The sequence below is a fragment of the Leuresthes tenuis genome, unplaced genomic scaffold (genome assembly GCF_036924035.1).
Source record: "Leuresthes tenuis unplaced genomic scaffold, fLeuTen1.0.hap1 SCAF_9, whole genome shotgun sequence".
Taxonomy (NCBI): domain Eukaryota; kingdom Metazoa; phylum Chordata; class Actinopteri; order Atheriniformes; family Atherinopsidae; genus Leuresthes; species Leuresthes tenuis.
This window is the reverse complement of record NW_027325363.1, coordinates 33,922,899-33,938,385: the sequence shown is the minus strand read 5'-3', so window position 1 is coordinate 33,938,385 and position 15,487 is coordinate 33,922,899. Positions and strand designations below refer to the sequence as shown.

At 39.8% G+C, this 15,487-nt stretch overlaps 1 protein-coding gene across 2 annotated transcripts; it reads right to left on the bottom strand.

The window, feature by feature from the left end:
• Positions 1–436: 436 nt before the first annotated feature.
• LOC140314790 (dehydrogenase/reductase SDR family member 13-like) lies at positions 437–15,287 on the bottom strand. Of its 2 annotated transcripts, none has more exons than XM_072393152.1 (5): positions 15,120–15,287; positions 9,942–10,060; positions 5,124–5,247; positions 4,693–5,019; positions 437–1,859 (listed from the first exon to the last, which is right to left on the bottom strand). In XM_072393152.1, the coding sequence occupies exons 1-5, from the start codon at positions 15,244–15,246 to the stop codon at positions 1,603–1,605; spliced, it is 954 nt and encodes a 317-aa protein (XP_072249253.1). In that variant the 5' UTR covers positions 15,247–15,287; the 3' UTR covers positions 437–1,602. The 2 variants fall into 2 exon arrangements, with proteins under 2 accessions (XP_072249253.1, XP_072249252.1); XM_072393151.1 differs by lacking the exon at positions 15,120–15,287 and adding an exon at positions 13,403–15,109.
• Between the last annotated feature and the right edge of the window lie 200 nt (positions 15,288–15,487).

Below are 15,487 nucleotides of genomic sequence, written 5' to 3'. Positions count from 1 at the left end.
CGATGACAACACATAGTAAAATACGTATAATTCACTGATTTTTGCTAATTAATTATGGAACGAGTTAAAGCCAAGTTATATTTTACTTTTGTATGATGAGTGTTTTTATCCCTAATGTTTGAGACAACAAATTGACGAACTGTTTTAAACTTGTAAACTTGTAGGATAAACTTCTCCACAAAAAGATGCAGCATGGACCGCAGAAGGTTTGAGGCTTGACAGGCCACAGGATGAATTCTCCTGCACCACTTTCTGTTCATTTTGCCACTCACAAGAAGACAGATACAACTGTGCCACATCACATTCTGAGCACTTACAGCTATGTAAATAACACTAAACAAGCATTTTTAAATTTGAAAAATATTAAATGACAAGTGAACAGGTAGTTAATACTCTAAATGCGTTAGGTGTAAAAGACAATTAGACATGAACAATCTGGGCTACAAGGATCTTCTCTTTATTTGGGGTAGAAGACATACCTTGACAGACAGAACAGTTTTGGCATCACTTAAAGGAACAGGAGTATATCAGGCAAATGGTCACAATGTTTTGTCTTATGAGTGAACATAAGAAATACAAAAATATAACAAAATATAATGATGATGCACATTAATTTAAGAATAATTTCTTTTTTTTCAGTTTCCTTACTTGGATTAACATTAATACATGCTGCACATGAAAAGCCTCTGAGACAGATTCACTCATACAAAGCTGGAATGTGTGACTGATATAAACTAAGGGTGAAGGATTTTCCCTCGTACAGTGCAATCAGAATATGTGCTTTTACCACAAGACATCTCTGTAGATATCTGCCCTTTGATAAACTCTTTGGATTGATCTAACACGAGGCATATAACACTTGCTCCCACAGGAAAAACCATTAGAAACAATCGCTTAAATACGCACAGGCAAGCACACTTGAGATGGATTTAGAAGACAAGTAGCCTGTTAACAGCTCTAAGGCACAGAGGACTTATACAGTTCCTGATGGTTCTGGATGAGGATCCAGTTACCCCTTTTCGGACCTGAATTTTCGGACCCCTTTTCTGGAGCCAGTTTGAAATTCAAACTAAGAACTGGTTTGGTTCACAGCCAGAAAGCCACACCAGAGCCACGTCAATAATATCACTTTTAATGTCTCTTCTGCTACATGTTGGATCCTCTCTCCGTCCACTGTAGCCTGAATTTTTGAAGACACTTAAAAATTCTTCACTAAAACAACAAAGTCTTTGTCTCCTTTTACCTGCAAACTGTCTTAATCTCACTAGCCTCATTTAAAAATGCTGTTTTAAGCAACAGATTGTGTTTATGAATGCTCTCTGCAAAGCTAACTTGACCTCACATTCATGTTGCAGCTCTTTTTTTTTTTAAATTGTTCTGTCTTGAATCAAGCAGAATAAACACAATACGGTGGCTCTATTTATCTATTTCAGCTGCTCTGGTTGGTCCCCATAACCCTGATCTGGCCCAGCAGAGTCTAGCACTGGTTTTTCGGTGCTGGAGCCACTTTGGTGGTTGAAATGGACCGAACTGGTTCTAAGTTAGGTTCGGGCTCTGACCCAGTATTAGAACAAATTTGGTGGAAAAACCTTACGTCTCTTGTTATAAGCCCGTTAACCTCTCACTCACTTCCCACAGCTTCTTTGCTAGGGCATCGTCTCTTCCCTTGGCTCCCACTTGTTGTAGCGCACAGTTTGAGAAGTAACGCCCACTGAGAGGTTCAATGCCCTCCTGCAGGGCACAGTGCAGGGTGGTCTGTGAGCCCCCCTCAGGGTGGAGGAAGAAGAGCTTGGCTAAGGGTATCCAGAGAAGCTGCTGCCACCGACTCATATTGCGACCCAGCTCTGTGTGAATGACTCCTGAAAAGAACAGGTGATCCAAAAACATAAAGTATATGTTTACTGTAAACATTAGCTAGGTTTATAAGTAGATTCAGATTCAGATACAGATTCAGAATTTATTGTTATTGTACACGAACACAAATTAAAAGCTTAGCATTTAAAGTGCAGATCACTTAACAAACAGACATTAAACAATAAAAAAAATCAACAATCTGTGCTATTCTCTCAGCATTCAATGGTTATTGTCTGAGCTGAGTATGTAAAGTGTGAATGCATAACAAGATAAATACATAAAAATATTAATCTTTTGGCAGTTAGTGCATGTTTACGTTCAGCAGGGCAATGGCTCTGGATAAAAGCTGTTTTTTAGACTGTTTGTCCTGGTTCTGATGCACCTGTCGCGCCTCCCAGAGGGCAATAGGTTATAGGTTGAACAGATGATGGCCTGGGTGTAAACTGTCCTGAGCTATGTTTGAGCAGCGGGAGTAGATGGAGTCCAGGGAGGAGAGAGGGTGGCTGATGATCCTCTGTGCGGTGATGACCAATCTCTGCAGCCCTTTTCCTGTCTGGTTCAGTGCAGCTAGCATGTCAGGAGGCTTTTGATGCAGGATGCAATGCTGGGCCTTCTTGATCACTGCCGTGGTGTTTGCAGACCAGGAGAGATCAGCCCAGGTATTTAAAGGTGTGGACCGTCTCCACACAGGCACCGTTGATGTGAAGATGCGTGAGGTAAGGACTTTTCTCTCTGAAGTCAATGATGATTTCTTTTGTTTTTATGGTGTTTAGATCCAGGATATTTTATGTGTAGCAAGCTGTCAGTTTCAGGACTTCGTTCCTGTAGTTTGCACTGTGATACTATTTAGACACAGGGCAACCTTATGGCAGCTGCTTAAACTTTAAGATGGTCAATGACTGAAAATCCTCTATGAGAGATAGAAATGGCTGACTAACTGCCCCAGTTTGACATGTGATCACCAATGATGACCTATTCTGAGCTCTTCTTTTATGTTCTTTAGGTTTGATATATACACACGTGGACAAAATTGTTGGTACCCCTCAGTTAAAGAAGGAAAAACCCACAATTCTCACTGAAAGCACTTGAAACCTACAAAAGCAACAATAAATAAATATTCATTGAAAATTAAATAATCAAAATCAGCCATTACTTTTGAAATGTTGATTAACATAATTATTTTAAAAAAACAAACTAATGAAATAGGGCTGGACAAAAATGATGGTACCTCTATAAAATATTGAAAACTATTTGACCAGAGTGAAATGATTAACTCAGTAATTGTAATTGTAATTGACATCACAGGTGTTTCCAAACTCATAATGAGTCAGTCTGCCTATTTAAAGGGAGATAAGTAATCACTCTGCTGTTTGGTGAAAAGGTGTGTACCACACTGAACATGGACAACAGAAAGCGGAGGAGAGAATTGTCCCAGGACATCCGAAAAAAAATGATAGACAAACATCTTAAAGGTGCAGGCTATAAGACCATCTCTAAACAGCTTGAAGTTCCTGTGACAACAGTGGCTCATATTAGTCAGAAGTTCAAGACCCACGGGACAGTAGCCAACCTCCCTGGACGTGGCCGCAAGAGGAAAATTGATGACAGATTGAAGAGATAGATCGTCCGAATTGTATCCAAAGAGCCCAGGACAACCTCCAAAGAAATTAAAGGTGAACTCCAAGGCCAAGGTACATCAGTGTCAGATCGCACCATTCGTCATTGTTTGAGCCAAAGTGGACTTCGTGGGAGACGACCAAGGAGGACACCACTGCTGAAAAAAAATCATAAAAAAGCGAGACTGGAATTTGCAAAAATGCATGTTGACAAGCCACAAAGCTTCTGGGAGAATGTCCTTTGGACAGATGAGACCAAACTGGAGCTTTTTGGTAAGGCACATCAACTCTATGTTCATAGACTCAAAAACCAAGCATACGAAGAAAAGAACACTGTCCCTACGGGGAAACATGGAGGAGGCTCAGCAATGTTTTGGGGCTGCTTTGCTGCATCTGGCACAGGGTGTCTTGAATGTGTTCAAGGTAAAATGAAATCTGACGACTATCAAGGCATTCTGGAGAGAAATGTGCTGCCTAGTGTCAGAAAGCTTGGTCTCAGTCGCAGGTCATGGGTCTTCCAACAGGACAACGATCCAAAACACACAGCCAAAAACACCCAAGAATGGCTGAGAGAAAAGCGTTGGACTATTCTAAAGTGGCCTTCCTTGAGCCCAGATCTGAATCCCATTGAACATCTGTGGAAGGAGCTGAAACATGCCATTTGGAGAAGACACCCATCAAACCTGAGACAACTGGAGCAATTTGCTCATGAGGAGTGGGTCAAAATACCTGTTGACAACTGCAGAACGCTGACTGACAAATACAGAAATCGTTTAATTGCAGTGTTTGCCTCAAAAGGTTGTGCAACAAAATATTAAGTTATGGGTACCATCATTTTTGTCCAGCCCTATTTCATTAGTTTTTTTTTTTTTTAAATAATTATGTTAATCAACAAAAGTAATGGCTGATTTTGATTATTTAATTTTCAATGAATATTTATTTATTCTTACTTTTGTAGGTTTCAAGTGCTTTCAGTGAGAATTGTGGGTTTTTCCTTCTTTAACTGAGGGGTACCAACAATTTTGTCCACGTGTGTAGGTCTCTTGTTTTCTTTGTCATTTATACAAACAAACATTCTACATTGTATGTAAAGTCTGTATGTACTGTTGAGTAATAAGTGCTGATAGAGCTGCTGCCTGTCAAAAGAGATTGTAAATCTGAATAGTGCCATTTTCCTGGATCAATACAAATAAACATCACAACATTACCAGCAAGCACTGACCTGGGTGCAGGGTGTAGCAAGTGACTTTGGTGCCCTCCAAACGGTTAGCAAGCTCCCTGGTGAAGAGCACATTGCAGAGCTTGCTGTTACAGTAAGCCTGCAAGTTGTTCCAGGTAGACTGGCCAGACACTAAATCCTTTCTAGAAGCCAACAAAGGGAAGTCTATGTTTCCTAAGTGGTGTAGGAGTGCAGAAACTGTGACAACTCGACTGGGACCACACTGCTTCAGGCGGTCCAGGAGAAGGTTGGTGAGATAGTAGTGACCCAGATGGTTGACTCCAAACGCCATGCCAAAACCATCCTCAGTACGTCCTGGACCTATCACACCTGAAATAAAAGATGGTTCATTGTTTGTTTCCTTGAACTTGAAGTTTTGTCTTTATATAAAAACAATACATCCAGATAATTCCAATCCCTGATCATGGCCTCACCTGCATTGTTAATAAGGATATCCAGTCTGGGTTCAGTCTTCAGAAAGGTTTCAGTAAAACTGCGAATAGACTTCAAACTTGCCAGATCCAGCTGCATGTATACCACCTGGTTGCTCCCACTCTCCTGAAAGGCATGGGTGGCAAGTAAGCCTAGCTGTAGTTAGCAAAACTTAAAGTTGAAAATAACCTTTGGAAATCAAAATCACTTTCTCAGTTTAACCCCTTATTAGTTTCATGCCATCTACTGAGGCTTATTTAAGCATTTAAAATAAATACTGAGTGTGTTCATTTTTGTTCCTCTATCTTCTTACACATCTTACAAAATCTAAATATGTTTTATAGGTATTGTTATTGAATAAAGAGAGGTTTAAAAGTATAAGAAGTGGACACATTCAGTAGTCGAGTTGAGGGGGGATGAGGAGGGATGTTATCCTCCCTGAAATAAAAACTATCAAAATAATCCCCCTGTAAAACTGCCACTCCCCCTTCTCCATCACTCCCATTTTTACAGTAAATACATAACTTATAATTATATGATATAATTTCACCATAATACGTGTTGAGTGAAATAAATAATAAAATCTGAGGGCAGCGCAACATTATTGTTATTTTCAATTGGTCGATGCCTGATGCCAGAGGGAGTGGCATAAGATGTAGCAAGAGTGACATCTTGAGGAGTAATTGCACTGCAACGTCAGCATGAAACGAGCGGCTGGACTACACAATGTCAGACTTTTTGAAAAAGAAGAAAATTACAGGTGAAATCAAGACTCATGAATCTCATTACTTTTTATTAATCGACAAAAGTCGCCAGACTCACCACAGCTTGTATGCACAATAACAACACAGCTAGTTTTCCAAACTAGCCGTGTAGTTTCCAAGCTAGCTGAGATTAACTCAAGTCACTCGTGACTCATCAGGCAACAAAAACAAGTGAAGATGTTAGCTAAAATTCTGACGTTCAAGGCAGGTGACATTAAAGAGTATCTCCAACAGGTTTTTCCCCCCTTCTGGGGCCTGTTCCTGTGGCCTGTAATTTAATATTACAGACAGTGAATATGATAAATGTGATAATCTATATACTGTACATGCTGTCTCTTATCCAAGAGCAAGTTCGTGTGCTTTTAATCATTTGTAAAACTTATTAGCATGACATGTCTTGCTCACTTTATCAAACCCTATGTTTTTTCTTCACATAGAGGAAGGAGGATCAAGAGGATAAGGAACAGGAGGAGATTGAACAGGTTTCCAAGTCTTGTCAAGTCTTGGCTTCAAAGTCATTGCTTAGCTAACAATCAGAAAGCAAGATTCCGAAAAATCATTGACAAAAAATATGATTACGATAGTCTTTGGATACTGTCATGAGACACTGAGAAACTAAAAACTTTGCTGAAGTTGTAAATTCTGTTGTAAAATACTGTCTTTAAAAAGAGATCAACTTGGCTTGATATGATTTGAGAGGATTAAGAAGTCTTATTTTCAGTGTTTTGTTTTGATAACGAATTTTTTAAGGTGAAAAAAATTGACCATGCCCCTGAATTTTTTTACAACTTGACCACTGGACACATTTAATACATATCAGAGGTGATTTAGTTACAAAAAAAAAAGCGGTGCACACATATGTATTCAACCTCTGTGTAATGAACCACCTAAATATGATCTGGTGCTCAAGTTTATTTTCAAAAGTCACAAAATTAGTTGAATAGTGTCAACCTGCCTGCAATCAAAGTGTCAGATGATCTCAATTAAGAATGCTCTTGTTCTGAAAAGCCCAAGAGTCTACAACCACTTAAGAATTAAGAGGCACCACCAAGCACATGAACCTCTCCAAACAGGACAGGGACAAAGTTTTGGAGAAGTACAAATCAGGGCTGGGTTGTAAAAAAAAAACATTGATCCAAAACTTTGATACTCCAATGGAGCACCATTAAATCACTTATCATAACAAGGTCATCATAAATGTGGGGACCTAACCCACAGTAGAATTTCTATTTTTTGTATACCCATAGCTGTATCCATACAAGCATGAGTCACCACACAAGGTAAAAGCCTTACTCAGGCTCAGATTGTCCTGCGGGTTGTCCATTATTTGTGTTTTGATTCCCAGCTATTACTAAATAGAATAGTATCACAAATTTGCTATATTAGTAATTCATTTAAAAAAAATTTTTTCAAAGTAGTACTTTTAGAAATGTTTGCACAATTATTAAAATCACATTAATCATTTACTTAAGTATTTAGAATGTCTATAATAACCTTTCAAATTACTGTAATTTAATTGCTCTGAAAGAACACCAGACCTCTTCACCTCCTCTTGGCTCTCAATTCAAGCTTTTAAAAAATCAGCCCCTGATGATCAGTCAGAACATGTTGGCTCCTTGGTATAATTCACAGCTGCATGCTTTAAAGCAGACTGCAAGGAAGCTGGAGAAACAATGGCGTTCCTCTAATTTAGAAGAGTCTCAGTTAGTCTTGAAAGTTTAATAACGTATAAGAAAGCACTTCGAACTGCTTATTATCCATCATTAATTGAAGAGAATAAGAATAATCCCAGGTTTCTTTTCAGCACTGTAGCCAGACTGACAAAGAGTCCGAGCTCTGTTGAGCCATGTATTCCTTTAACTCTCAGCAGTGATTATTTCATGATTCTTTAACAGCAAAATTGTTTCTATCAGAGAAAAGATTAATGGAATCCTTCCCACTATTATCACTGATGTATCATCAAGTAGAGCAGCTTTAGAAGTATCTTTAGAACCTGATTTGTATTTAGACAGCTTCTGCCCAGTTGATCTCTCTGAGCTAACAACAGCAATAGTCTCTTCTAAACCATCAACTTGTATTTTAGATCCAATCCCAACCAGACTGTTCAAGGAGGTTTTTCCCTTAATCAACACTTCCATATTTGATTTGATCAATCTGTCTTTGTTGACAGGATATGTACCTCAGACTTTTAAGGTTGCTGTAGTTAAATGTCTACTTAAAAAGACATACTCTTGATTCAGAAGTGTTGGCTAATTATCGACTTATATCCAATCTCCCTTTTTTGTCTAAAGTTCTTGAAAAAATTGTGGCACCTCAACTTTGTGATAATTTACATAGAAATAATTTGTTTGAAGAGTTTCAGTCAGGATTCAGAGTGCATCATAGCACAGAAACAGCACTGGTGAAAGTTACCAATGATCTCCTTTTAGCCGCTGATAGTGGACTTGTTTCTGTGCTTGTCCTGTTGGATCTCAGTGCTGCATTTGATACGATCGATCACAGCATTCTGTTACAGAGACTTGCACGTTTTTGGGATTAAAGGAACTGCATGAGGCTTCTTGAACTACAGTGAGGAACCTCTGAGTAATTTTTTACCAGAATTTATCATTTGACTCGCATATAAAACAGGTTTCTAGGACTGTATTCTTTCACCTTTGTAATATTGCTAAAATCAGGAACATCCTGTCTCAGGGTGATGCAGATAAACTAGTTCATGCATTTGTTACTTCAAGACTGGACTACTGTAATTCCTTATTATTGGGCTGTCCCACAAATTCCCTGAAAAGCCTCCAGCTGATCCAAAATGCTGCAGCCAGAGTTCTGATGAGAACTAACAGGAGAGATCATGTTTCTCCAGTTTTAGCTTCTCTTCATTGGCTCCCTGTTAAATTCAGAATAGAATTTAAGATTCTTCTTCTCACATATAAAGCTCTTAATGACTGAGCTCCATCACATCTTAAAGATTTCATTTTTAGATATTTTCCAAACAGAACACTTTGCTCCCAGACTGCAGCTTTACTTGTGGTTTCTAAAAGTAGAATGGGAATCAGAACCTTCAGTTATCAGGCCCCTCTCTTGTGGAAGCAGCTGCCAGTATATGTCCGGGAACCAGACACCCTCTCTAACTTTAAGATTAGGCTTAAAACTGTCCTTTTTGATAAAGCTTATAGTTAGGGATGGCTCAGGTGATCCTGAAACATCCCATAGCTAAGCTGCTATAGGTCTAGGCTGCTGGGGGGCCTGCCATGATGCACCTCTCTTCACTCTGTTACTTTTTTTCTCTATGTACATTTGGCATTACTGTTGCCATTAATTTGTGTTTCCGTGTCTCAACAGGTATCCTTTGAATGGTGTTATGGTGTTTGTTGCACCCTCTTTCCTGTCCTCTTAAACCCCAACTGGTCGAGGAGGATGGCCAACCTTTTTTCATTCCACAGTTGCCTTGTGCATGCTCAGGACAGGAGATTGGAACAAAGAGAAGTTTTGGTGCAATCTGTTAGTTTCCTTAGCGAGGCTACTTTTTTTTTAATTGACTTTGATTGAATTATGATGGTATTACAATGAATTGTATTGTATCTTTGAAGTCCCTTGAGATAACATATGTTGTAATATGGCGCTATATAACTTAAATTGAATTGATGGAATATTTTGGCCAATTACAGGTCTTTAACAAAGAGGGAATACTTTTTAGCTGCTTGACAAATGCAGTTACATTTGCGTATCCCTACTCAAGTTGGAAGGCCTGATAGTCAAAGGCTGTGAAATATGTTGTAAATTAATCATTTCAGTTTTTGATTTTTACCTAATTTCAAAGCATTTCTAATAATGTGTCTTCACTTCAACATTCGAGAATTATGCAAAAACAACAGAAGAGATCATGAATATTTCTTGGGGAGACCGTATATGCCAAAACTGTCTCTTGGTTGTCCAGAATTTCATTTTTTTTTTTAAACATTCAATCTTAAACTTACTGATATCTGGGTTCCTTATGTTTTCTTATGTATTTTGGCCCAACTATGTGGCTCTGGTTCCCAAGAGCTACTTACTACTACTTACTCTGCGGATTTCATAAACTGCAGCCTCAGCTCTCTCCTTGTTGCGACAGGCGAGGATCACCCTGGCTCCTCTCTTTGCTAGATCCAGCGCTGCAGACTTGCCAATGCCAGTGTTGCTCCCTAGGCAAGGAAACAATTCCCAAACACAGCACACTCAAATATACTGATAAAAAGATGCCTTGCCAAACCAAGTGACATCTAACTGTTGGTCAATCGAGGTGATTCAAGGAAGAACATAGACATGGCAATCTGGCATGCCTGTGTCAGGCATCTGGAATGTTTGCGATGGTATTTTAATTAAACTAAAAGAATAGAAATAGAAATAATTAACAGAAATGTTATATTTGAAAATACAGGGGAAAGGCATGGGTTTATAGTAGAAGTTATAAAAATTGAATCTATATCTGAATTCATTCATTTAGCAGTGCAGCTTTTTAAAACTTTTTTTTTCACTTTTATAGTAAGAATAATATTCAAATACAGAGATATATTTCTCTGACAAAATAGACATGTTGGTAGGTTTGATCAGTGCATTAAAATGTAAATCATTCACACTTTTGAAAATCAGGATGTGAATGAAAATGAACGAGGACATATTATCAAAAGAGTATATTTTTCATCTAGAGACTTTTAGGATTCCAAAAATACCAATAAGAGCATCACTAAGATTGGATTGAACAAACTCGAAAGATTAGTTCCTAAATTTGGCTAAACTAAAATTAATAAATCCAGATTAAATTAGGCAGACTTCTGTCACACAATCAAAACTATTTCAATACTTTGTAAATTTAGTTTAAATTTTAATCAAACAGAGTTTAATTGCAAACAAACAAAAATAAAACCCTGGAGAAGACCAGGTCTATCAAACTACCAGACTTTGAGATGGAACTGTTGTGGGGACCACCGACCTCACTTAATGACTTTTTGTCATTTCATGAGTGTGGAAATAATGATGGTCTTACTATCACTGAGAGAAAACTGATTCTTAAAAACCTGGGGTAAGACTGACAGATTGAACCACAAGGCACCAAGAAGATGGGTGCTGTTTGTAATATTTAGTGGTACCAAATGAGGAAAGGCTAGAAGCCTGTTGTAGGTATGGAGAGAACTGGGATGTAGGGGTGTCTTTGGGGGCATTTGTCTTGTTGACTGTACCTCAGTGACACTCAATTCTGCTTCAAGCAGGCAACTTCATGTCATTTAGCTAGTAACTGATCAAAATGTCTTCCAACAGAACTTATTTGGTTGGCACTTTCTGGTTTCTTAGGAGATTGCGTTCTGACTTAAATAGTTGTGCTGTTGGTTATTAAGCCTCTGAGGACATGCAATGTTGATGGTGTGGCTACATTACTTGTACTGCTGCATTGGGGCACACAGAGTGACTCTGTTTTTGTAGGATGTTGTTTATTGAGTACATTTGTTGTTTTAGATATTTGACCTCTAAATGTAATGTTATTGATGTGGGAGTGGAAAGAAAGTGTGCTGTCGAGGATGACACCCAGACTCTTAACCTGGGGGGAGGGGGACACTATGGAGATGTCTATGGTGAGGGAGAAACTGTCAACTTTGGATAGGGTGGATTTGGTGCCAACAAGGAGGAGTTCAGTTTTATCACTGTTGAGTTTAAGGAAGTTTGAGTTGAACCAGGATTTAATCTCAGAGAGGCAGTGGGTGAGGGAGGAGGCAGGGAGAGTGGCGTCAGGTTTACTGGATAAATAGAGCTGGGTGTCATCCACGAAGCAGTGAAAATGTAAACCAAATTTCCTGAAAATATTTTGCAGGGGGTTGCTGATGATGCCTAAGGAGGAGAGTCTATTGAGGAGGATGAGGTGAGAAATGGTGTCAAAGGCCGCACTCAGATCGAGGAGGATGAGGATGGAGATGAAACCGGAGTCAGCTGCCATGAGGAGGTCATTTGTGAGGACTGTTTGTACTGTGGCGGGGACAGAAACCAGACTGGAATTGTTCGTAAAGGCTGTTATTGGTGAGATGGGAGTGAAGTTGGGAAGCAACATTTTTTTCTAAGATTTTGGAAATGAAAGGTGAGAGGTGAGGAAGGTGAGAAATGGGGCGAAGGTTATTGAAGTCGTTGGGGTTTGAACCAGGTTTTTTTCAGGAAGGGACTGACAACTGTAGACTTGAAAAAAGCGGTAACAATTCCAGTGGACAGTGAGGAGTGGATAATGGCCGATTTGAGGGGGAGCAGAAAAGGGAGGCAGGATTTGACTAGGACTATGGGGAGGGGGTGAAGAAGACAGGATGAAGGACTTTCTGATGAGATCCGAGATAGATGAGGGATGAGGGAGATCAAAGTTGGAAAATGGTTGACAGGGTGGAAGAAGTTCAGGTGAGCGGAGGGGAGAGGTAGAGGAGCTTAGGTGCTGGTGGATTTTGCTGACCTTCTCGTTGAAAAACAGGAGGAGAGAGTTGCAGGTTTCAGAGGAGTAGAGTGGGGGGGTTGGGAGTCAGGGGGTTGAAAGATGCTATTAAATACTGAAAAAAGAGTTTTGGTGTTGCCTGCATTAGAGTAGATAAGTCCGGAGTAATATTGTGTTTGAGCATGAGAAATGGAGTCCTTGTAAAGAAAGAGCTGTGCTGTGTAAATGTCTTTATAGATGGTGAGACCAGATTTCCTATCTTTCAAGCTGTCGATTTTTGGACTTCAGATCAGGAGTGAACCAGGAGATCAGGAGTGAACCAGGGAGCAGATCGAGTAAAAAAAAACAGAGCGGGATTTGACAGGAGCAAGTGAATTGAGAATGTTAGTAAGACCATTGTTATCTTGGGTGACAAGGTCATCAGGGGTGGAAGAAGAGTCAAGGTGGCGATATGGGAGGAGGTTAATGTCCTTGATATTACGGAAAGAGATGACAGGGGGTAGTTTGGAAATGGAGAGGCGGAAGGTGACATTAAATCAGAGGAGGAAGTGGTCGGTAATATGGAGTTCATCAGCAGTGCAGTTGGAGGGGGTGAGACCAGAGCAGCCAATTAAGTCCAGGGTGTGACCTTTAATATGTGTAGGGAAGTCTGAGAACTGTCTGAAGCCAAGACTGGCGAGTGATGAAGAGAAGTCTATGGTAAGGGGAAGAGTAGTGTTGTCCATATGTATATTGAAATCCCCCAGCAGGATTACATAAGGTGAGAGAGTGGAGAGGTGGGTGAGGAGGGCAGAGAATTAATTTAAAAAGTCTTTGTGAGGCTTAGGGGGACGGTAGACTGTGGCAATGATAATAGGGGTGAGTCCAGAAATTTGACAGGCAATGCATTCTAGTGAGGAGAGGGGTGGCACAGATACTGGAAGGATCTTCAAATTCTCGCGGTAGACTATCGCGAGACCACCTCCGCGACCCGAGCCACGAGGTTTGCAAGAGTAAACATACCCTGGAGGAGTAGAATCATTGAGCTGGGAAAAGTCCCCAGGAACTTGCCAAGTCTCATTTAAACAGAGAAAGTCAAACTTACGGTCAGTAAGGATATCCTGGATGAAATGTCCTTTGCCTGTGAGGCAGTGGATGTTCAGCAGACCGAAATTGATGCCAGTGTTGTTATGGCTGAGAGGAGCGTTAGCCGACCTAGCCAGGCTGGCTAACACACTGTGATTAACAGTCCGGCCGGTGTTTCTCGGAGCCTGGTGAGTGTAGGACCAGAATGAGATAATCCCCTTGGGGCCGCCAAATTGGAGGGCGGGTGATGTCCGGGTGGAGGTGCAGTGCTGCCGGTGGAGATCTGCACCGTTGTGAGTGGAGCCTGAGAACCTCAGCGACCGAATACTAAAGGAGTCCTCCCATGGGTAGGTGGAAGAGTGACAGGGAAGTCCAGACCAGCAAAGACCACACAAAGACATTGAGGACTTGAGCACAGAAGCAACGGCATGGAGCAGGGTGGTGTGCTGAACAGGTAGACAGCGTTCGCCAGCTATCACAGAAACACGGAGCGATGGCAGCACAAATGAAAAAGCCAGCGAAAAAATCAAGCGAAAAAGGAGGGTTGAAATCCCAGTTTAAACTCGAGATATGGTTGTTATGTGGCTGGAGTGCCATAGAAACACGATTAAAAAGTTGCGGGTGAGTTGCGGCAGCAAATCCCGCCAGTGTTCACTCAACCCGGAATGGACTCATTGTATAGTTCGCCACACCCTTTATTATCAATAAAAGAGGTTTTTTTCAAGAGCTTTTAAAAGTCCTAAGAAATTGGTGTTGAAATTGGAATTGGCTTTTATTTTGTAATAACTCTCTTGTTTTTATAGATATCAACACCAAACCATTTTTGATGTGTTCATGAACTCATTGTGTGGTTCCCACATCCTTTATTATCAAGGAAAACATTTTAACTTTTTTTAAAAGGCGTAAGTTATCAGTGTATGTGATTCAGTCATATGTAAGGCTTTTATTTTGTAATAGCCCTCTTGTTTTTATAGATATCAACACCAAAACACTTCTGATGTGTTTATGAACTCATTGTGTAGTCCCCACATCCTTTATTAGCATTATTTTATTGTGTAGTTAAGTGTCCTTGAGTTTTAAGTGCTTTTTTAAATAAAATGTATTATTATTATGATTATTATTATTATGAACACATCAGAACTCTGTTGGTGTTGCTATCTATAAAAACAAGTGAGGTATTACAAAATAAAGGCCTTTTAATTATGCCTTTTAAAAACTCTTGAAAGGGGATTTCTTGACAATAATGGGTTGTGGGAACTACACAATGAGTTCATGAACAGATCAGAAATGGTTTGGTGTCGATATGTCGAAAACCAGTGTTATTAAAAAAGTCTAAAATATGAATGAAATATGCACACTGAAAACATATTGTACCTAAAATGATTTTTTACTGGAAACTAAATGGCTGTGAAAGCTTTATAGTGAGTTCAAAAAGACATCTCAAGTGGTTTGGTGTGCATTGCATGAATTTCCACTGAAAAAGGCGTTGCACTTTTGCGACGGACCCTAAGCGCTCTGGCTGCCGTAAGGCACTAAGAAATATATTCAGCGCGGTTACGTTTATCTTTCGCCAGACTTCGTTATTTTGGTGAGTTGATAAAGCCTGTGAAATGTTAGTCTTAGTTTTCTGTACAAAATAATACAATTTTGAGGGTAACTTGGGTATTTGGTATAGCCTTAACTTCAACTGTAAAATGAACCCATCACGTCTTGGCGTGATAATTTTGTTAATTTACCTGTAACAATGACTGTCTTCCCCTTCAGCTTTACTGAATTTGAGCATCTTGCTCCTTTGAACACAGCGTAATACACTAGCACGTAAATCCAAACTGCTCCTGCGATGAGGTACAAAAAACACGACATTTCATCGCTGAACTAATGGCTCTTATCAGTCCGTTTACCCTTTCGTCTTCTCCATAGACATATATACATAGACGCCGCATCGACAGTGGAAGGGCGTGCCTAAAGCGCGGCCATCTTGGTACAGGGCTAGCAGAGGCAGCGGTGCATGAATTTCTCATCTTAAAGTAGAATTATTCGATGAATTTTGGACCGATTTTCAAACGTATTGATTTGTTATGATACAGGGTGCTTGGATATTTTA

Bases quoted from the DNA above. Each gene is read 5' to 3' on its own strand.
- LOC140314790 (XM_072393151.1), bottom strand. From the start codon at position 13,784: ATGTCTTTGTGTGGTCTTTGCTGGTCTGGACTTCCCTGTCACTCTTCC. The intron at 5,248-9,941 runs GTAAGTAGTAGT...CATGCCTTTCAG, and splicing joins CAGTTTATGAAATCCGCAGA to GAGAGTGGGAGCAACCAGGT. The intron at 1,860-4,692 runs GTCAGTGCTTGC...TGTTCTTTTCAG, and splicing joins TTGCTACACCCTGCACCCAG to GAGTCATTCACACAGAGCTG.